This window comes from Microcaecilia unicolor, chromosome 1 (assembly GCF_901765095.1).
Source record: "Microcaecilia unicolor chromosome 1, aMicUni1.1, whole genome shotgun sequence".
NCBI classification, from domain to species: domain Eukaryota; kingdom Metazoa; phylum Chordata; class Amphibia; order Gymnophiona; family Siphonopidae; genus Microcaecilia; species Microcaecilia unicolor.
In genome coordinates, this window is record NC_044031.1 from 270,767,256 (window position 1) to 270,791,057 (window position 23,802).

A 23,802-nucleotide genomic window follows, 5' to 3' on the forward strand; every position below is an offset into this window, starting at 1 on the left:
CCTTGGTATAAAAAAGTAGCTGAATATATAGATTTATAAACTACTTCCTTACAGGTAGGAAAATAAAGATGGGGGTAGTCTCTTGCACCTAAGATTGAATTGCAAGAAGGCAAAGTAACAAGGGGCAGCATATAGTCAGGGGCAATACCATACAAAATCTGAAATATGAGAGCATAGAGTTTGAATGACTATTCCATGCGCAATATTAGTTATCTTGCCAACCACTATAAAACACAGCATCATACAACCTTGTAAATGTAATTGAATCAATGCAATCTCTAACAACTGTTAAATGTAAGCCACATTGAACCGAAACTAATTTTTGGATAATTGTGGGATACAAGTATGAATAAATAAAATGAGTACAATCCTAGTCCTAATGGGAAGTCAATGCAAATGTATCAGCAGGAGTAGCCCTCTCAAAGTGTGGTACATGCATGAAAAATCTAGCCGCAGTATTCTGGGCAGTTTGTAGTTTCCTTAAGATACATTCTTTACACCCTGCATAATTACAATAAGCAAGTTGGGTCATGACGAGATTGGACAAGTAATCTGAAAATATCAATTGAAAAAAGGGCCTAATACACTTCAGCTTCCAAAGTAATTTAAAAGATTTAGTAACCACGACACATGAGGTTAAGTGCCTATCAACAACCCCTAATATTTTTTGAGTGGACTCCAAAGGAAAAGAAATACAGTCAGTGCTAAAATTCCTGCAGAGATCATGGACAAACAGATTAGTTATTACCAAAAATTTAGTCTTCTCACAATTTAATTTTAGTCTGAATTCAGAGGCCCAGGATTCCATTAAATCAAGGCCAGTTTTAATCCTATATAGAATTCCCTGGATGTCATCTCGAAAATGGATGTAAATGGTAACAAAATCCACATAGATAAAAGGATGGAATCCCAGTCTCTTCCTAGCAGAGCCATCATGACATTAAATAATATTAGAGATAGGGGTGAGCCTTGAGACATACCACAATTTGTAGACCAAGTTGATGATAATGTGCCCAACATTTTTACTCTGTGAGACCTAGACTTTAGGAAGCAAGCTGTTCTCACAAATCCCAAACTGGTCTAGTAAATTTAACAAAATGATCAGCCTACAACACAGGAAGGGGCGGCATTGTTGCCAGGAGATGGCCCTCCTAATTGTTGCTATTTTCAGCTCAAAGTGGGAAGCCAGCTGTTGCACTGTAGGCGTAATCAAATTAGTAACTATGACCTGTTTGGTGGAAAAGACTCTGTGCACCAACTGATCGAGTTTGTGAATAATTAAATTAATGCCCCTAATCTGTATATTTCAGTATATTAAAAGCAGGAAGCCGGCAAAAGAATCGGTTGGGCCGCTGGATGACCGAGGGGTAAAAGGGGCGATCAAGGAAGACAAAGACGTAGCGGAGAGACTGAATGAATTCTTTGCTTCGGTCTTCACCGAGGAAGATTTGGGTGGGATACCGGTGTCGGGAATGGCATTTCAAGTGGACGAGTCGGAGAAACTTACTGACTTCACGGTAAACCTGGAGGACGTAATGGGGCAGTTCGGCAAACTGAAGAGTAGCAAATCTCCTGGACCGGATGGTATTCATCCTAGAGTACTGATAGAACTGAAAAATGAGCTTGCGGAGCTACTGCTAGTGATATGCAACTTATCCTTAAAATTGAGCGTGGTACCGGAAGATTGGAGGGTGGCCAATGTAACGCCCATTTTTAAAAAAGGCTCCAGGGGAGATCCGGGAAATTATAGACCGGCGAGTCTGACGTCAGTGCCGGAGAAAATGGTAGAGGCTATTATTAAAAACAAAATTACAGAGCACATCTGAGGACATGGATTACTGAGACCGAGTCAGCACGGCTTTTGTGTGGGGAAATCTTGCCTGACCAATTTACTTTAATTCTTTGAAGGAGTAAACAAACATGTGGACAAAGGGGAGCCGGTTGATATTGTGTATCTGGATTTTCAAAAGGCGTTTGACAAGGTACCTCAAGAAAGGCTACAGAGGAAATTGAAGGGTCATGGGATAGGAGGAAATGTCCTATTGTGGATTAAAAACTGGTTGAAGGATAGGAAACAGAGAGTGGGGTTAAATGGGCAGTATTCACAATGGAGAAGGGTAGTTAGTGGGGTTTCTCAGGGGGGGTCTGTGCTAGGACCGCTGCTTTTTAATATATTTATAAATGATTTAGAGATGGGAGTAACTAGCGAGGTAATTAAATTTGCTGATGACACAAAGTTATTCAAAGTCGTTAACTCGCGACAGGATTGTGAAAAATTACAAGAGGACCTTACGAGACTGGGAGACTGGGCGGCTAAATGGCAGATGACGTTTAATGTGAGCAAGTGCAAGGTGATGCATGTGGGAAAAAAGAACCCGAATTATAGCTACGTCATGCAAGGTTCCACGTTAGGAGTTACAGACTAAGAAAGGGATCTGGGTGTCGTCGTCGATAACACACTGAAACCTTCTGCTCAGTGTGCTGCTGCGGCTCGGAAAGCGAATAGAATGTTGGGTATTATTAGGAAAGGTATGGAAAACAGGTGTGAGGATGTTATAATGCCGTTGTATCGCTCCATGGTGCGACCGCACCTTGAGTATTGTGTTCAATTCTGGTCGCCGCATCTCAAGAAAGATATAGTAGAATTGGAAAAGGTGCAGCGAAGGGCGACTAAAATGATAGCGAGGATGGGACGACTTCCCTATGAAGAAAGACTAAGGAGGCCAGGGCTATTCAGCTGGAGAAGAGACGGCTGAGGGGAGACATGATAGAGGTATATAAAATAATGAGTGGAGTGGAACAGGTGGATGTGAAGCGTCTGTTCATGCTTTCCAAAAATACTAGGACTAGGGGGCATGCGATGAAACTACAGTGTAGTAAATTTAAAACAAATCGGAGAAAATATTTCTTCACCCAACGTGTAATTAAACTCTGGAATTCATTGCCGGAAAATGTGGTGAAGGCGGTTAGCTTAGCAGAGTTTAAAAAGGGGTTGGACGGTTTCCTAAAGGACAAGTCCATAAACCGCTACTAAACGGACTTGGAAAAATCCAAAATCCCAGGAATAACATGTATTAAATGTTTGTATGTTTGGGAAGCTTGCCAGGTGCCCTTGGCCTGGATTGGCCGCTGTCGTGGACAAGATGCTGGGCTCGATGGACCCTTGGTCTTTTCCCAGTATGGCATTACTTATGTACTTATGTTCAACAAAATGCCTCATCTTAGCCTCCTGAATTTTATCTTTGTAATCCCTAACAGCTCTTCTCCAAAGCAGTCTATTAACATCTGATCTACTTTTCGACCACTGCCTTTCAAGCTTTCTACAGTGTCTCTTGAGAGAGAGAGAAGGGATTGGTCAAACCAATGAAACACTGCGAGTGAGTTAAGGTTTAATTTTAAGGGGGGCTAAGACATCCAGAATACGTTTGCAGTATCCATTCCACTGAACTAAACAAATTTGCAGACGCTGGCAATGGGAGCAGTGGACTATTGAATACACTGGCCCAGAAAGCAACAATATATATTTTGCCCCTGGACTTGCAAAAAGAAGAGCTGGCACAGCTCCAATAAAGAGTAAACTCAAGTTTTGCATAGTCAGACCAGGGTACATGCGACCAACCTGGGTCACCTAAATAGAAAATACCATCATTTGCCCTCTGATATGCTAGTAGGTCCAAAAGGTGACCTCCAGTATGAGAAGAAGCTGACATAGTATGGATTATACTAATACCTATAGCAGAAAGTCTGGAGAAAAGTAGGGAGTGATCAGTGAGATCAAAGGCAACACTCAGATTAAAAAAAAAAGAACCAGCACTGCAATGTCAGTATTATTATTATTATTATTATTAGCATTTGTATAACAGTGATATTATAGTCTCTGTGCTGTGGCCCAGCCTGGAGCCAGATTGCCATGGGTGGAGGATATTGATGGCTTCCAACATGTTGGAGTTGTGAATAAACAATTTTCTCAGTTTGTGCAACAAATGGGAGATTAGAGATAGGACAGTATCTACTGAGCAAGGAGGCAGCAAAGTGAGATTTCTTGAGCACTGGGCTAATATAGGTGGCTTTCTGAAGTGGGGGAATTAAACCAGTAGCTATACTGTTGGTGGCCATGGAGACATATAAAGGGAGAAGTGAATGGGAGGCAATCTTTAGCCGAGAAGAAGGAAAAGGATCCATGCAGCAGGTAGTCAGTCTAGAAGTATGGACCAGTCTAATGAAAGAGGTAAGCACAGGAATATTGAAACTTGACCATGTAGAGGAGAGTGAAGGAGACAGAAAGTTATCCAAGGAGCCAGACTGCAAATCTGCATGCTGGGGAGAAGCAGAAAGAGCAGATGTTGTAGTAGAAAGTTATGAATGGAGGGTTGAAATTTTAGAAATAAAATAGCTACCAAAGTTGGCAGCTGAGAGATTCACAGGAACAATCTCAGAAGGACTAGTAGAAGAAAGTGTGATGGAGCTGACGCTTCAGTAGGCAGAGGTTACCCTAGTACCAGGTTTTCTGGCATACCAAAGAGGGCAACTTAGAGATGGGGTTGCAGACTGTACATCTGAACAAAGTGTGGCATTCCAAAGAACTGCTTGATCAGACAAAGGGATGGAAACAAAATCTGCTGGGAACAAAGAATGGAGGGGGGGGGGGGACAAGCGAGTAGGGCCAGAGGAAGGGGACCTAGAAGAAATGTGACACTGAGAGATAGAATGCACAGGGACATACAGAAGAGAAAGAGGGCAATAATAAGGAGATCAAGAGTTTGGCAGTGAAGAGAGGTTAGATATTGCGGGGCTCTGATCGCTGAGTAAGAATGGGATCAAGAGTGTGGCCCACTACATGAATGGAGAAAGGATTATGTTGGGAGAAATAAATATCAGAAAGCAAGGAGAGAAAATGTCTATTCAGAGTTCTAATATCCAGTGTACCTGAATGTAGCTCACCTTGAGCTACTACTGAAAAAGGTGTGAGCAAAATCTAAATAAATAAATAGTGGGGTCATCAATGTGATGAGAATTATCTCCAAGAATTAACAGATTAGGAAAATGAATGACAGCATCAGAAATACTACTACTATAAATCATTTCTATAGCAACTGGAATAAAGTATTCTGTAGCTCTGTATCTAGTAAAAGGGGGTGGGGAGAGGAGGCATAAAGCAAGAGAAAGTGAATAGGAATCTAAGTCAAGCAAAGGAGGAGTAATTCAGGGTAGGAGAGTGAATAAGAGCTGAACTCAGTGATAGGAAAATAGGATGGGGCGAGGAGGGCCATGTCTCCAGCTCTTTTGTTAGATGTTTTACAAGCTAAGCAAGTAGAAGTCAAACATTGAGATATTGATTCCTCACCAGGATAGGGCCAGGTCTCTGAGACACAGTATAGAGTAAGATCGGGAAGAGTCTATCATGTACAAAAGCAGTTAGACCAAAGGGAACAGCAGTTGAGGAAAGAAGGGATAATTGACAAGGTCTGGAGAGCAGGTGGGGAGGCAAAATGTGGAACAGAGAAAGAGCAAGGAGTAAGAGTTCTCATCGGACAAGCAGGTGATGGTAGGGACAGTGGCCATCAAGGAGATGAGAAAGAGGAAAAGAAGCATATTTTGAACGCCAGTCAGGCCTAGGGGGATGGGGTGTGTGTAAAAAGGAAGCTCAAGATATTCATAGGGTGATTAAAAGGAAATATGTTGTCACCCCAAGGAGCACTACCTAAAAATAGTAGTAGCGTGTGATAATGCCTACGTGCATCTAATGGACTAGGGAGTTAGACTAAGCAAGATTACTAATCACGAAGATTACCTCTTTCATTAGACTGGTCCATACTTCTAGACTGACTACCTGCTGAATAATTCTGCTTAAGCTTGAAAGAATACACTTTAGTTATGTGACAGATATACTCAATAACGATGTGGCTTATAGATCACATAACGCCTAAAATGAAGAGACAAATGATACCTATGTTCCTGCAATAAGTATGGGGTTAAAAGAAGGTAAGCATTCCTTCCTTGAGAGCAACAGAGCTCTCGGTTTATCCGAGTTTACATCAGGTTGGTAGAAAGCCAAATCTGTGATTTAAAATTGTTTGTTAAACAAGGCTGTATCTTGTGGAGAATTCAAAATAAGAGCAGTAAGGATGTGAATATCATCCATGTAAACAAGAAGTTAATTCAAGAGACTGGATGATAGCAACAAGTGATACCATAAAGATTTTGAAAAGAATGGGAGCCAGGATCAAACCATGAGGGACCCCGCAGACGAGGGGATCTATCTGTGTAAATGTCTTAGAAAATTGCTTTTTATTAGAAGATTTGAATGCTGCTATGGAAAGTCAAACTTTCATGTCAGTCATCAGCCTTGCTTGACAGATCAACATTAAGAATTACTGGCTTCCCCCAATGGAAACATTTGTGTATATTTAATCTTTTATTTCTTTATTTAATAATGGGCTTCATATTCTCTTCAGCAGAATTAAGATTACTACCTTGGATAAAGGTCTGAGATTGGGCTTGGAGAGATCATAATTGAGTTAATAAGTACCATTTCCTGTGACTGTGATTATAATAGGAAATAAAAATGACTTTGCAGTATGTTGTTTATGGTTAATATCAGAATCAATGAAAATGCGAAGTATTGAGTTCTTTTGGAATATCTTTTTGTTTTTCAGCAAATATAATTCATTTATGCCATCACCTTAATTGTTTATACATTTAAATATCAGGAAAGAAATACTTTAATCATGTTACTTTGGCTCAATCTGTCACGATATACATCATTTAATTAATATAAGCCATTGATTTGAAATATGGCTTTTAACATTGCACAGCCATCACTTCAGTTTTATAAAAGGAAATAATCGAAAATCAAATTCTCTGTTACTGGGAATGTCCTCCTTCATGCAGATGATATAACCGTGTGAAGGGTAAATGCCAATTGCCATATCTAGAGTTGGGAAGACATTTCATTGTTGCACAATTGACATCCTCTGTATTGCCATATAGAGAGAGCTGTTAAAAGAAGATTGAACTTGATAGAATGTATGTTGTCTTTTAACCTGTGTAACAATGATTTGATTTCTAATGCAATTCCTTGAATTGAAAGTGTCCTCCCTTTTTAGTATATATTACTAGATCAGTTTTTGTTCATTTTAATTTCCAGAAGTGAATCGGTTCCAAATATGCTAGCTCATTTTTTATTTTACATTTAGATTTCATATCTTAGTTCCTGATCTCTGTCAGAAATTTTAAAATACGTACATTTTTGTGACTTGTCTAGTTACATGCTTAAAGTTATCTTTTCATTGGCATAGTTTCCAAAGGCATTTGCTGCTAGTCTTTTGGATTACATTGGATCCCAAGCACAATACCTCCACACATTGATGGCCATCACTCAGACTGGAAAAGTAGAGTCTGAACAACATGGAGACCGACTGCGAAGGGTAGAAATGGCCTTGGAGGCTTTAAGAAATGTCATTAAATATAACCCAGGTAGGATTTATATCCCTTTTCTATTAGAAACCTCTACATTAAAGAATCTTGTTATGAAAAAAGCATGGGATGAATTAAATTGTTATAAATGTGGGATGAATTTGCTATATTAATTTATCTTTTGGAGAATGTAACCATTTTATACGAACTTTGTTATACAGATGATTCTTAAAAAGACCCACTATATCTTTATGAACCATGCAATCTAGATCTTATAGAGAGTGATTTTCACTATGATTAAAATTTAATTTTCTTTAATATTAATCTTTAATGAAGTTATACAGTTAAGAAAGGGAGTTGGAAACAGCAGACATCAAACATTGTATAAGTATATCAACATAAATATAGAATAGAAATAGAATATGAGAACTAACTATAGATGTCTTTTACTAAGCCGCGGTTGCATTTTAAGCTCATGGTAGAGAAGTGTGGTAGCCGTGTTAGTCCACTCTTAAAGTTTATCAATAGAAATCAAACAAAATAAAACATGGAAAAGAAAATAAGATGATACCTTTTTTATTGGACATAACTTAATACATTAAATGTATTAAGTTATGTCCAATAAAAAAGGTATCATCTTATTTTCTTTTCCATGTTTTATTTTGTTTGATTTCTATTGATAAGCTCATGGTAGAAATCAGCTGGCAGTAAATGCCAAGACGCCCATTATATTCCTATGGGCATTTTGGCGTTTGCCGCCGGCTGATTTCTACCGCAAGCTAAAAATGCTACCACAACTTAGTAAAAGATCCCCTATAACTTTAATATAGAAGCTGATACATGTGTAATCTTAATAGTTTTGATTAGGTATTTTTCAGATCTATTAAACTCAATTTTAAACACATAAGGAGGCAAGAACTAACCTGCCAACACTGGACTCAACACAGTGCCAGGAAACAAAGTATTTTAAAATAGGTGTTTCACTGGAAGTGGTTTTATGCTCCTTTTATGTAACGGAAAAATTCAGAGAGGGGTTAGTTTATCCTTCTTTTTCATACTGTTCTTGTGTTCTATAAACTTTTGCTGACCCCTGATGCAACTTTAGTAGGTGAAACGTGGCCATGTCAGGCATATTTTTATTAATAAACTTTAGAACTCCTATGGGGTCCTTTTACTAAGGTGCACCGAAAAGTGGCCTGCGCTGGTGTAGATGCGTGTACTGGACACGCACAGGTTAATTTTTCAGCACACCTGCGAAACAGGCCCTTTTTATTGGCTGAAAATGGACGTTCAGCAAAATGAAAATTGGCATGCATCCATTTTGGGCCTGAGACTTTACCGCCACCTATTGACTTAGCGGTAAGGTCTCGCGCGTTAACCAGGTGGTAATCGTCAGTGCATGTACAGTGCCGATTACCGCCTGGTTAGTTCTGCGCACTAGAAATTTTCCGGCACACATACTACTACTACTACTACTACTGTTTATCATTTCTATAGCGCTACAAGGCATATGCAGTGTTGTACACCATGCACAAAAAAGACATAGTGGGGGCGCATTAAAAAATGAAATTATTGCCTGGACCATGCGGTAGCAGAGCAGTAGTTCCAAATTGGCATGCGTTGGGCACGCCTAGGCGCCTATACGGCTTAGTAAAAGAACCCCTATGTTTCTTGGTTCTGTCTGTTGCTTTCGGAAACAGTTTTAGCAAACATTATTTTTATATATGTTTGCTTGTATATTTTGAGTTAGTATACTGTGCATTTGGTATTCAGTTAAATTAGGGATTTTTAGATGATTGGTTACTAGCAATATAGTCTGTTCAAACTAAGTACTTATAGGGCTTTTTGAAGAGTTTATAAACAGTAAAATTGTACGTTTATTTTTCAGTTAAATAGGTGTCTTTGAAGGGTGCCAAATATTAGTGTTTTGAGTTTTTGTGTTATAAGCAATATTTCAGAATTCATTTTTGGTGGATTCAATTTAACATTTAATTCTCAGTACTCACAATTTACTACCCCATGCTCTTGCTTGACCCCTGGATCTTTGTCCACCTTGTCTAAATATTTTTCACCCTTCCTGTGACTGTCTCTGGATGTCTGTCTTATTGTCCATGGGTCTTTATCATCTTCCCCCATGACTCATGTACAAGTTTAAAAAAAAAAAAAAAGCAAACTTGTAAGCCTGTGTTTTTTAAAATAATTTTGGGGGTCTTTTACTAAAGCTTAGCTCTCTTTATCTGCAGCAGGGCCCATATTATCCCTATGGACCCTGCTGCAGCTCTGTTGTATGTTTTATGCATTGTTATTATACAATTTTATTATCTTGTTTTACTTAAAGCGCTCTGAGCTTTTGGTTGGAGCAGTATAATTTGTTCTCATGTGAAAAGCAGCTGCATGCTGTCTCATTAAGAGGCCCTGTTAATTGAAGGTGCCAAGCCACAGAAGGACAGACAGCAGCAGAGCTCTGCTGGCTTAATGTTTCCTGTTTAGTTAATGGCCAAATCCACTGCCATTTGAGTTGGAAACCAAAGGAGAGCCCAGGGCATTCCAGGTAGATCATGTCAGGTTACCTGGATGTTCTAAAAGAATTGGTGGCAGTGCTATACTCCAATGTGGCCACTAAATATGTCTAGACAGTTGAAATATTTGACTGGCCCTAATTGCCACATTAGTTTGTAGTGTTTGCGAAGAAGGGCAACCTTCGAAAGCTAATCAAGAAATATATTAAGTTATGTCCAATAAAAAAGGTATCATCTTATTTTCTTTTCCATGTTTTATTTTGTTTGATTTCTATTGATAACCTTAAGAGTGGACTAACACGGCTACCACACCTCTCTCCCTAAAATATACTAAGAAGTTTAAGATGCATGCATCAGTTTTCTTCCAAAAAAACACTTTAAGAATGCTATACGTCATTCCTGCATAGCATTCTGTCAAACCTGTATAGTCCAGCACATGCACACCACTTTGGAAAGGGCACAAGAATTAAGTGACCACTTTCCTCCAAAAATTCCAAATGAATTCTTTTAGCTGATGATTGAACAAAAGGAAAATGAATATTATGTGCTCACCATTTGATGCTTATGAAACAGCACTGAAGGTCTGTCCAGGCCCTAAAAATAATAACTGCAGATTCAAAATGAAACCATGAAGGATAGACTCACTATTGTACCTTGTACTAGAGTGAATCTCTTTGGATGTTGTGAAGGACTACCGCATAATGCTTTAAGAATTTAAGAAAAACCATGCTGAGTCAGACCAAGGTTGATAAAGCCTAGAATCCTTTCTCCAGCAGTGACTAGTCTGACTCATTTCCAGAGATAAGCAATGACTCTCCTAAGTCTACCTGTCTAATAAATTTTTATAGACTTTCCTCCAGGAGTTTGTCCAAACTCTTTTGAATCCCCACTGTTACTCCCCGCTTTGACTATGACCTCTGGCAACAGATTCTACATCTTTTTTCCTAGAATTTGCTTTCAATTTGTTTGCCATTAATTTCATGACATATCCTCTTGTTTGAAAGATTTAAATAAGTGTTCCCTATTTGACCATTCCACTTCACTCATTTTAATTTCTATCATATCCCCCATGAACTCTCTCTTTTCCATAATGACAAGCCCTAACCCATTTAGCCTTGCTTCATAAGGGAGGTGTTCTATCCCCCTTTAGAGTTTTTACTGCCCTTCTTTGATCCTTTTCTAGTCCCGCTATATCCTTTTTGAGATGGAGTAACCAGAACTGCAGCATACTGTACGGAGGCATAAATAGAGAGTTCTGCTCTCTATTCCTTTTTAAATAATCTCCTGACATTGTATTTGCTTTTTTAGTAACTACAATACCCTGGGCTGAAAATTTCAATGTGTTGTCAATGAATGCAAGATCTTTCTTGGGTGGTGATTCCTAACTCAGAGCCTAGCATTTTCTACCTATATTTGGGATTATTTTTCCCTATGTGCATCACCTTGTAGCTCTTCATTATGAGGCTGGAAGAGATTCAGTAGGTTGCCTTAGGTGTGTAGTGTGGCACCAAGATCAGAATTCAGGTTAGTTGTAGGGTTGGACAGTAGGTTTGAGGAAGGTGGAAAGTAGGTAGACCATGTGTTTTTGAAACCTCTATTTAGAACTTAGGGAGTAGTATGTAGTACCGAGTTGTCCAGTGATAGAAGCAAAGCGCTATTCACATGTATACATTCTGTGACAGCGTTTAAAACCAAGGATGATGTGCCTTTGGCTTCTGAGGGCTTTTCTCCAAATAATAATACATTATATCACAGTAGTTTTGAATGTTATGAGCTAGGGTCAGCATCTATCAGTATTAGATTACATTTTATTAACTCTAGCTGAGACTACATTTATTGTCTGTGTTCTTTACCGAGCAGACTCTCCATGGTGATAGTTGGAATACTTTCCCCTGTTTGTTTCCAGGGAGTTTGGAGATCTGGGAGAAGAGTAAGAAAGTAAAGCCATTGTATGTTGTTTGGACCTGATAATGGATAGGGTATTTATGCAAGTGCAGTAATTAGAGGAGGAAGGAGGCTGAAGACTACCTTTTTTTTTCAGTATTTCCAGCTTCGCTACTTTGTGATGCAAGCAGAAAACTGGAAGGGCATAAGGAAGAAGATGTGTGTGTGTGTTTATATAATGGGAGCGTTTTAAGGACCTGCTCTCTAGAATCTATAAGGGAGTAAGCAAGCTGTACAAGGTTAATAACCCACCGCATGTGGGGGCATGGAATGGTGGTTATATAACACACTAGGGGATGGTTTATAGGCATGCCCTTCTTGCCTCTAAAAGGAAGCTGAACAGAAAAGACTAGAAAAATGCAAGCCTTTCTGGCAAAGGGAAAACACTTGAGTTCAGTTTGTCTCTTTTATAATAATGCTAAAATTTATTAAAGTAAATAATTGGTTACAATAAAAATTCTTTTATCCCAGTATTACAGAAAATTGAATTCTTATTTATATTGGTCCAAATTTCAGTATAAGGAAAATAAAATCAATCTCTCTCTCTCTCTCTCTCCTTCGGAAGCTGTCGGACTACTGCAGCTTAGTTTGTCCAATCACTTAACGCCTTATATTTTCTCTCTTACTTATCTGGTATTCTTCAGCTCTAACCTCTAAGGTCACCTTCACTTAATTCTATTTCTTTGGTATTTTTCTCAAATATTCATCATTTTCCCTTTGCCCTCTTTACCTATCACACTTTATGGTCCTCCATTGAAAATGTCCCTGTCTTATGTTAAAAGCCTGTTTGACACAAACAGACACTTTTTAAAGTGTATAGCCCATTACGAGGGTTAAGCAAGCCTGTCTATAGTCTTTGAGAAGACCAAGACACAAGCTAGCTAATTGCCCTACTAAATAAGAAAAAGGAATGTTATACAAAGCTGACGGATTTGAAAAACCACACAGCTCTATACAGGGAAGAGGAGTGAAAGTGATACATAAGTATGGGCAGTGCTGTTCTATATCAAAAACTTGTAAGTAGTTGCAATATAAACTAATGTGTGGGAAGTACTGGACTTCAGTTCACTCATCTAGGTTGGTAGGCATAGTTCGGAAGAATGTTGTAGAGAGTGTGGGGAGTTAGTACTTTTTTCTACATGTGGTGGGATTTCAGGGTAATTCTGGTCTTCTGGAGGGGAGCACTGCCACAGAGATCCCTGCATCTATCTGTTAGGACTGATGAGGGGAAATCAAGGGTATGAAGGGAAAAGAAGGTTACTAAGGATGCTTCTGGTGGCAAAGTGCTGGAGAGAAAGGAAGGACCATCACTGGTTGAATGGCTTATGAAAGCATGGGAGTTGATATGTTCTAGTAAACTGGGAGTGGAGGAGTGGCCTAGTGGTTAGAGCACCAGTCTTGCAATCCAGAGGTGGCCAATTGAAATCCAACTGCTGCTCCTTGTCATCTTAGGCAAGTCACTTTACCCTCCATTGCCTCGGGTAGGAACTTAGATTGTGAGCCCTCCTGGGACAGAGAAATATCCAGTGTATCTGAATGTAACTCACCTTGAGCTACTACTGAAAAAGGTGTGAGCAAAATCTAAATAAATAAAAAATATGTTGAAGTGGAAATGAGAAATTTGTGGCAATATGGGCTCCTCTATGTCTTCATGAGTACTCAGATTGGGGAAGCGAGATGATGGTGTGAATGTGAAGTTGAGCATGCATATGTCTACTTCTGTAGTTGAGATGATTTGTATATGAAGTTTGATAACTGTTGTTGGTGACAGCTGTTTAAGTATTGTTATTGGATGATCGCTTCTAAGAGTGATATCTGTGATTACTGATCCAGTTTGAGGATGGGACGTAGAAATGGGCAGGGACATATTGAAGAATAAATGTCTGTATTGGTGGGGAGAGGTGAAGATCATGATTGTTTTTCATTTATTTATTTAAAAATCTTTATATAACCTATCCTTGGGCCAAGCCTATTCAAAAACCAAAGTAACAAAACAAGTATTGATTCACATTAAAAGAAAAGAGATAAAACTGAGCAGCAAGAAGCAGAAACTACTTCAGCCTTATCTAACCAAGAGCCAGACAGGCTCACCTTTCAAATCTTCAGTACCAAGGCCTATAACAGAGTTAAGAATTAGAATAACAGTTGAACCTTTAAACAGAAGGAAGTAGAAGTGGTTTTAATCCTTTTCAAAAAGACTACAACGAAAACTCACCTTCCATGTTCACAGATAATTTTTTCCACAATTCCACTGCAGTTACTCTAAAGACCTTCCTATACCAAATCTTTTTTTTTTCATTACATCTTTATTATGATAAACTAACAGATTTCTCTGAGAAGACTGTAAAGGGCAATTTGGAGTATGTTGATGTATTCACTCAAAAGGGAGAATAGGAGTCTGGGTTTTTAGTACTTAAAACGTCAAAACTAATAATTTAATAATAGAACGTACTCTAACTGGAAGCCAGTGTAAAACCTATGATAGAGATAACTAACTTTCATTCCCTCCTTGACCAGTGAAGTATCTGGCAAAGGCATTTTGAACACCCTTAAGTTTCCAGCTAATTTGCCTACCAAACCTATGTGCAATCAATTGCAGTATTTGGGGGAAAAATTTAAATCAACTGAAGCACGGTTGTAAACAAATTTACTGTAGTTCTAACAATGGGTGTAACTTTTTCACTATGCCAGAGGAAAGGTATGCATGGAAGAGGGAGAAGCAACAGGATAAAACGGGGAGAAAACGAGCGTATCTCCCACTTTGTTTCTTATATTCTTTAAGTTGTACACATGTATGCTGGAGCTTTTATGGTGAAAGTACAGTGGTTTAATATAGTCACTCTTTTGGTTAATCAAAAAAAAAAGTTAGAGTACTTAGAGGGGCATAATCGAACGGAAATGTCTATCTCCATGGGCGTTTATCTCCGAGAATGGGTCCATGAAGGGGCGGACCAAACCGAACCGTATTTTCAAAAAAAATAGACGTCCATGTTTTATTCGACAATTTGTGAGCTGGGCGTTTTTGCTTTTCAGCGATAATGGAAAATGAAAGCGCCCGGCTCAAAAACGAATAAATCCAAGGCATTTGCTCGTGGGAGGGGCCAGGATTCGTAGTGCACTGGTCCCCCTCACATGCCAGGACACCAACCGGGCACCCTAGGGGGCACTTTTACAAAAACAAAAAAAAAGGTAAAAGAGCTCCCAGGTGCATAGCACCCTTCCCTTGTGCGTTGAGCCCCCCAAACCCCCCTCAAAACCCACTGCCCACAAGTCTACACCATTACTATAGCCCTAAGGGGTGAAGGGGGGCACCTACATGTGGGTACAGTGGGTTTGGGGGGGTTGGACGACTAAGCATTAAGCAGCACAATTGTAACAGGTAGGGGGGGGATGGGCCTGGGTCCACCTGCCTGAAGTCCACTGCACCCCCTAACAACTGCTCCAGGGACCTGCATACTGCTGCCAGGGAGGTGGGTATGACATTTGAGGGTGAAAATAAAAAGTTGTGAAACATTTTTTGTGGTGGGAGGGGGTTAGTGACCACTGGGGGAGTCAGGGGAGGTCATCCCCGATTCCCTCTGGTGGTAATCTGGTCATTTAGGGCACTTTTTGGGGCCTTATTCGTGAAAAAACAGGGTCCAGGAAAAGTGCCCTAAATTCTAGCTACAAACGCATACTTTTTTTCCATTATCGGCAAAAGGCGCCCATCTCTGTTCGGGTGATAACCATGCCCCAGTCCCGCCTTCACCACGCCTCCGACATGCCCCCATCAACTTTGTACGCTTCCGCAATGGAGTGCAGTTGAAAACGTCCAAGTTCGGCTTTCGATTAAACTGTGTTATTCGTTTTTGTGAGATAAACGTCCATCTCCCGATTTAGGTCGGAACTTGGGCGTTTTTCTCGTTCGATTATAAGCAGGTTAGTCTTTCATTGTGTTTAATTTATTAGCTTTCCAAATTTACCATTTTACTGTCTGTCGCTTTATCCTGTCCAGGTGGACAGTAGTATACTGCGCCACTAGTACACTCCTCCCCTTCACACGTGGAATTTCCATAAAGATTCACCATTGCATTTTGGTTTCTATGTAACCCTTTACATGTTTGACTCTGTGCCATCCTTAATATAGGGTGCTACTCCTCCACCAATTTGATCTACAATGTCATTTCAGTGAAATTTGTACCCTGATATCAGTGTCCCATTAGTTGCCCTCTTTCCACCGGGTCTCCGAGATGCTTTCTATGTCTACTCTTCATTTACTGCCATACATTCTAAGTCTTCCATCTTATTTTTTTTTTAATTTCTGGCAGTTGCATACAGAGATTATAAGTATTCTTTTCATTTGTGTTTACAACTACATAGTTGTTGACAGAGTAATTTGAAATCATTTGTGTCTTTTGGGTGTTTGTTTAAATATTCCTGTGCTACTTCAGCTGGTAGCATAACCTCTCTGTTGGAAATTCTGACTCCTGCATTTAGTAGTATCTCTTGAAAATACCTTTTGCCAAATCATGCACTTCTGAACTACTTCAGCTTTTCCCCAGTTTCTAGTTTAAAAACTTTTTTTTCCAAAATCAGAATTTAAATATACAGTCCTTAACCCCAACCATATTCCCATGCAAACATACAGCAAGGTCACATCACAAAATAGCAAGGAACACCAGCTATCCACCCCCCTCCACCAACAATTAAAAAAAAACCCTATATTGGTCACTCAGTGATCTCATAATAAAAAATAACTTTGCAATTGCTATAATTAAGAATTTGGCTACGTGCCAACTTTGTCAAGTTGACCAGAAAGTTCCCAGGTTTGGCAAAAACAAGTGCCAGGTACAGAATCCAGATTTTCTACTGAGTGGCGTTCCATAGAAGCTTGTTTAGTCATTAAGGCTCTCCATTGACAAACTAATAGAGTGTCCACTAAGAGTCATTTTTGCAGGATAGACTTTGTCCCAATAAGAGCCGCACATTTCACAAAAGCCACATCGTATTTAGCAAACAGAGAAAGGGGCCAAGGAGTCCAACGGGTTGGCCACATGGTAGCCCAAGTGAGTCCAAAAGCCCGTGTACTTGGGCATGTTCAAAACTGATGGACTAAGATCACCATAGGGTGACCACATTTTAAGCAGGGGTAATTTGCACTTGTAGCTCCAATGTCCATTTCTGCGCCAATATCGTGATGTCATGAAAAAGCAGACAGTCCAGTAGACATTGATGATGATAATGAAGAGGAACTTGCTGTTGCACCTCCAAACTATGCCTGCTATTATCTCGTGTGTAGCCACCATGAGTGCAGCACTTTGTAGTGAGCAAACATAATGTTGCAGCTGTAAATAGGGGAAAATATCTGTGCTATCAAAGTGATGATCTGATTGCATCGCAGGCAGCATAGCTGTTCATAACCCTATTGTCACTGACTAAATGAAATATATAACAAATACCTTGTTGCTGCCACTTGCGAAAGTGAGCCACTGACATAACTGGCATAAAATTGCCATTCTGGGCCTTCAGGATGGAGATAAAAGCAGTCGTTTTTATTCTGAAAATGACCTGACACGGGCTGTGTTTTGGCGTACAAATGCCTGCCTCAGGGGTCAAAAGTCCTTATGGATATAATCACAGAAAGTTGGAAAAAAACAAACAGTCAAGGTATATAGTTGGGCCTGCACTGCTTTGTCCCTGAATGTGTTCTGTATATACCTTGCTTCATGCTTCAGCTCCTCCAAGTTTGTGGTTTATTAAAATTGTATATACCACCTTTCTTTGAGTTTAAAAAATAAAAACGTGATTCGCAACAATTAAAAACACAAATTACAGTGGAAAAGAACTCCAAAATTCAGATAGACCAGAGAAAAAAGAAGAGAAGAAAAACCAAACAGAGAAAAGTTGCATGCGCTGACAGCCAGTCTCAGAGTCCGCCCTGTGTGCCAAATTGAATAAATGAATCTTTAATGCTTTCTTAAATTCAGGGAAGGAGGACTCAAATTGTACTCCTGGAGGTAGAAAATTACAGAGAAAAGGATCTAGAAAGAAGAAAGCTCAATTCCTGATGAACTCCAGATGCACTGAAGAGACTGGTCTGGAGAACCAGGTATCTCCCCTTAGAAGACCGCAGAAAGTGAGACGTTATGAATTAGATCAGAAGAGAGGCCAAACAGGGAGAACAATCAGGGTAAATAGCTTTATGAAACAGAGAGCAAATTTTAAACTGACTACAATACAAAACCTTAAGCCAGTGATATTGCATAAGCAAGCGAGTTACATGATTGAATTTAGGTGCTCGAGAGAGAATCTTGTACACGTAGTAGAAGGTGGAGAAGGGGTGCAGGGTTGTATTTTGAAGTCTCTGAAGGTATTTAAGAAGATAAGAAGGAAGACCAGCATAAATAACATTGACATAGTTTGTGCGATAACACTGTTGCATAAAGCAAAGTGACCTGCACTGAAGGGTCAAGAAGATTGCAAATGGAGCAAAATTGGTACAAGGCGCAGAAATATTGCCTGGGAATCAAAAGAGGGTGCTTGGTCTTTGATGACATCTAAGTATTTAAGAGACTCAAGTAATTGGAATAGATTTACTAGCTAGTGAGGACATGGATGACCATCTAGAAGAGAGGCCAGTAATCCAGCAGGCAGTAAACTTTGAGGGATTGAGAACTAATCAATTGGTTGACAACCATGTAGAAATGTCATCTAAATAGGACTATAAAGAAGAAAGATTATGAGAGAATGGTTGAGCAGGAGCAACCAGAAGAATTTCGTCAGCGTATTAGTAAGCAGAAATACCATGTGGCTGAACTAATGATGTTAGGGGGCTTAAGAAAATGTTAAAAAGGAAAGGAAATAATGCCTAACCCTGTGGGATTTCAGTAAAGTGGGCAGGGTAAGGATTGTAAGGTTGGAGTATAAACTGCAAAGATAGAAAGAAGCAAATCATTTTAAAACTGTTCCAGAGAGTCTAAAATCTGATAGCCATGAAAAGAGCAATGAGTGGTCTACTAGATCAAAAAGATGGCGGAAAGGTCCAAAGAAGACTGGTGATGAGTGTTTTGGTGTTATAGTCAGGGTGAAAACTGGATTGTTGAGGGTGCTACTCAGGCTTCCAGAGATCAGAGTCATTCTCTGAGAGCCTGGAGCTCTTTGCACTGAGCTCATAGATATGACCCCTCAGCAGCTGACAAATAATACTACATGAGGCACTCGGGTGCTAGATACTGGATAGACCCCATCTCCATGCAGAACTGCTGTCTTCTGTTTAGTATTGGTGGAATTGTTTAATTAAAGTTACTAAAGGAGTGGAGATGCTTAAATTAATAGGTATATTTTATGTCACTTCACAGTGAATTGTAAAGGACCTAAAATTAATTGACTTATGTCTTAAGACCTATCACCTTCAAATACCAGAGCTGGAAACCAAGGAAAATGCTTCTAGGGTCCAGCTCATTCTGGGTAGCAATATGGCTTCAAATCTTGCCTATATGAAGGGGAAGGCTCTAAGCTCTTTGCCATTACCTCATCAGATTCAGGGAGAGTTTGTGGCTCCGTCAGGAGAAGGTAACTTTTATCTCTAGTTCTAGTTCTAATAGACTTTTTTTAGGAGGTTGAGATTTTATTTTGAAATTGGTACCCATTGTAATTTTCAAAGATAAGGTCTTTCAGCTCCTGTTACATGACTACAAATCATGCCTATTGAAATTTCTTCCAAATCACATGCCCAGAAGTGCGTTGACTTTCAAAAGTTACCAGGGCATGTTAGAGAAATATCCATCTTGGAGATCAAAATAGTTATGTCCTGGAACCATGAGAGAAAATGGAGGTAATCAGAAGAGGTTTGAGAAGCAGTGGACTTTTCAGAACCTTACCAATATTACTCAATAGTTTGGATATTGCGTGTTTGGCTCCATGACTGTCTACTGTCATTTTTTTTCTAGTGTCACCCAAGTTCTGTCTTCTGTAAATGGTGCACCATCTACTCCACTACCATAATCATCAAGCTTTCTACTATCCATGAATATCAATTAAATATTTACATACATTTTTCCTTTGATCTCTCCACATGTTTTTCTGTTTCTCCTCCAAAGCTTAACAGTTCTGCTTCCAGACTCCCATTTTTTTAATGACATGCTTGAAACGTTATACACTATGGAGGCATTCTTTAACTCTAGAACTTGCTCACCAGGGAAGAAATGTGATCACTATATACATCTGTCAGCTCTCCATGTCTCCCAGTTGATTTTTATTCTTAATTATTTTTGAATATATCTTTAATTATTCTTTCATATTGAATATATAGTATATAGAGGATGTTGTGTAGATTAGTGGAATAAAACTGCTTTAATCCTTTTTGAATTATATTTTAGAAAGTAGAACATGAAAAATGAATAAGGGTGTGAAGATTTTTGCAATGTGTTGTATATATTTTCCATCTTACTTTGTTCTCGTGACAGAAGGTATTATTTTATGTTCTCAGTCCATGAGTCATTTTATGTCACTTCTGGGAGAGTCTGAGATTAAAGAATGAGTAATAGAAACAAACTGGGTTTGAGTAGGATAATTTAGCTTAATTTTAGGTAGAAGGTTGAACTTGCCTGTACATAGCCACTGTGAAAGAATGTGTTTCATGATAAAGTTAGGGTTATTTAGGGTTATTCAGGGAAGGGGAGGTATCCTGAATAGACTTCCGGAGTTGGTACTTCGTGCTCTGTCTCTAGCTCAATTCAAATCCAGACTAAAAGCCCACCTTTTAGAAGCTGCTTTTAAACTCTTAACCCCATACTCACATGTTCACTACCCATGTTGCTTTAATCATTCCCATAAAAAAAATGTAACTCCCTAATCCCTTATTTGTCCTGTTTCATTCTTGAACAGTTTGTAAGCTCTATTGAGAAGAAACTGTCTCTTAACATGTTTGTGTACAGTGCTGTGTACATCTAGTAGCGCTATAGGAATTAGTAGTAATAGAAGGGAGTGGAGAGGGCATGTTATATAATATTGTAAGTATGTGTGATCAATCATAAAACATGCAGCTATTTATGAAAAGTAATGTGCATTTCTTTGCTCCATAGGTTCAGAGACAGAATGCATTGGTCACTTCAAGTTGTTGTTCTCCCTTCTACGAGTACATGGTGCTGGTAAAGTACAGCAATTGGCTTTAGAGGTAAAAACATCACGTGGTCAGCTTTTTTTTGCTAGTGAATGTCACAGGAATATATAGCATTAGTGGTATCTGTATAGAACAACTAAATTAAAATGTATCTTAACTTGATTATGATTCATAGCAATTACAGTTCCTACACAGGAAATGCATGACTCGTTTTGTTAATTGTACAGCATTATGTATGTTGCTCACACAGTAATAGCTTAATTTTTATTATTATTATTATTTATTACATTTGTACCCCGCGCTTTCCCACACAATGCTGGCTCAATGCGGCATACATAGTAATTTGAAATACAAAGTTAAGAATAGAATTTTGTTTTTTAACTCCTAGAACCATTATTGTTTCGAATCTGTAGAAAATTACCTAACATATCCTTAAGTCTAAATTGCATATTGTAAGGTCTCCACCACCGGGAGACTCTCTTGGAAAAGTCTCCTGCACCGAGAGACTCTTGAGTCCCTTGGCCCTTTAGCTGAGCTGTGTTCTGTAATCCACTGCTAAAGAGCACACAGCAATCCACAAGGTCAGATCATTTTACTTTATTGTAATCCCTTTGTGTCAACAGCTCCTCCAAAGGTAGTTCACACCACAGCATTTCTCAAGAAGCATAGCAGTTCAACAGCATAGTATTCAAAACAAAAACAAAAGGTTCCAAAATCTCAGCAGTTCATATAAAGCAGTTATGCAAAGCAATTCTTCAAACAAAGTAGTTCAAAAAGGGTTCAAACTCCCAGCAGTTCATGTATAGCAGTTATGCAAAGTAATTCTCCAAACACGGTAGATCAAAAATGATTCAAACTCCCCAGCAGTTCATGTAAGCAGTTATGCAAAACAATTCCCCAAACACAGCAGTTCAGAAAGGGTTCAAACACCCAGCAGTTCAAAAAGGGTTCAAACACCCAGCAGTTCATGTATAGCAGTTATGCCCAAAACCACCACTCCTCCTCTCTCCCTTTCAAAAGAAATCAACGTAGGGAGAGTGGCAAGGGTCCCTCCCCAACCAGTCCAGCATTATACCCTGACCACCACCCGCATGACCCTTCTGTGATAAACCTGTTCTCTCAGCTCCCCTCGTGGGATAGCCACCTTTTCCCTTCTACCAGGCTCTCCTCCCAAGCAGCCCTCTGCCGTTTCATCTCCTTTCCTTCCAGTTTAGTCAGAGCAGCAATCTCCATCGGCTCCTCTTGCTCTAGTTCTTCCTCCTTTTCTTCCCCTTGCCAGTCCATAGGTCCCCCCCCCCCCCCCGCCCCCCCCCACACCCATTGCTCAGCTGCTCTCCATTTGCTTGATTGGGCAGGTTCAGAACTCCTTCCCTCATCCTGGCTCTCAGAGAGAGGTTTTTCCAACTCCCTTCTCTTGCCCTTCTCCTGACCTCCTCTGGGGGCTGTTGGGGATTGAAGTCCCTGTTTCTACCATGGGACCTACTCAGGTGTTGCTGGGAATTGTAGTCTTTTCCTTTTCTCCAATCCCCCAGGGGAAAAGACTCCTTCCTTTCTCTAACTAGTCTCCCTCCCTCTCGAGCCTCCTCATTCCTCCATGTGCCTTCATTGATTTTCCCTCTCACTCTCATATTCCTCACAATATATACTCACTTTATTAAAAAAGAAAATTTGCTAGATACACACATGCGCACACACAAGTTGGCTCCAAGGAAACTTGGATTTTATGCTTTTTTTTTTTTTCAGTGTTACTATTTTATTATAGAATTTCTTGATTTTGGCTACCAGAGAGCTCTACACATAGCTGGTTTTCTGAATATCCAAAATTGATTCATGAGGTTTAGTTGCATACGCTTAGTCTAGAAACCAAGTTAATCTGTGTAATTTGATAAATGTGTTTGTGATTTTTCAGAACTTGATTTATTATTTATGCAATACCAGCCAGGGCCCAAACAATTACCTAAAACAAGTGTAAAGAAAGACAATAAAGTTTAATGTATACATCAGGGCTCCAGAAGGTCCCTGGTTCAGTTCCCCCTGTTGATACTTTGCTGTCTTGATAGAATGCTTGTCAGGAACTGAGGAGTAACCTAGTGGTCAGTGCAGCGTCCTGAGCACCTGGGGGGGACTGGGTTTGATTCCCACTTCAGCTCCTTGTGACTCTGGGCAAATCACTCAACCCTCCATTGCCCCAGGTACAAAATAAGTACCTATATATAGTATGTAAACCACTTTGACTGTAACCACAGAAAGGCAGTATTATCAAGTCCCATCCCCCTGTCTGGTTCAACTGAATCTGAGGATACTGGAAAGGTCCCCTTCACAGCTGTGGTGACATCTAGTGGCTGGATTCAGGGCCTATGATTGTAGGGTTCCAGAAACAGCTCTGGTACATGGTAGCCCAGGACTCTCACTGTAATGATCAGACAGATTATGGTGGATGAGGGATATAAAGTAGGTGAAAGTCCATAGTTATTTATAGATCAAGGTTTATGGTTCTAGATCCAAATCTTAGTTCCAGTTGAAATGAAAGTATAAAGAAATGGAAGGAAACAGCTGGTTCAACAATAAAAGTGTATATCTTTCATTTATTTTTCTTAATCTCAAAATATGCTCACTGTGAAATTCCATTATATATACAATTAAAGCAAAATGATCTCGCAGCCATCAGCACTCCTGACTAACCATATCAACTCCAGTCATTTCAATTCACCTGTTCATTAACAATAATCTTAAATCTTATACAAGATGCATGGTTTGTTCACATGCATCTTATTTCAAAGTCCATTTTCATTTCCTTTCCTATAAGGAATTTAATTTATGAAA

General features: G+C 39.5%; 1 protein-coding gene across 5 annotated transcripts in view; it reads left to right on the top strand.

Annotated features, from left to right (window-relative positions):
- The window catches only part of DNAJC13 (DnaJ heat shock protein family (Hsp40) member C13), a 542,758-nt gene that overhangs the window by 372,138 nt on the left and 146,818 nt on the right, over positions 1-23,802 (top strand). For all 5 annotated transcript variants that reach the window (XR_003942499.1, XM_030206535.1, XM_030206508.1 and 2 more), the window contains 2 exons: positions 7,299-7,476; positions 20,942-21,033. Coding sequence is in view for 4 of the 5 variants with exons in the window: in XM_030206535.1 (XP_030062395.1) it covers positions 7,299-7,476; positions 20,942-21,033 (270 nt within the window). In the remaining variant the exon portion in view is untranslated. The remainder of the gene's footprint in view (positions 1-7,298; positions 7,477-20,941; positions 21,034-23,802) is intronic.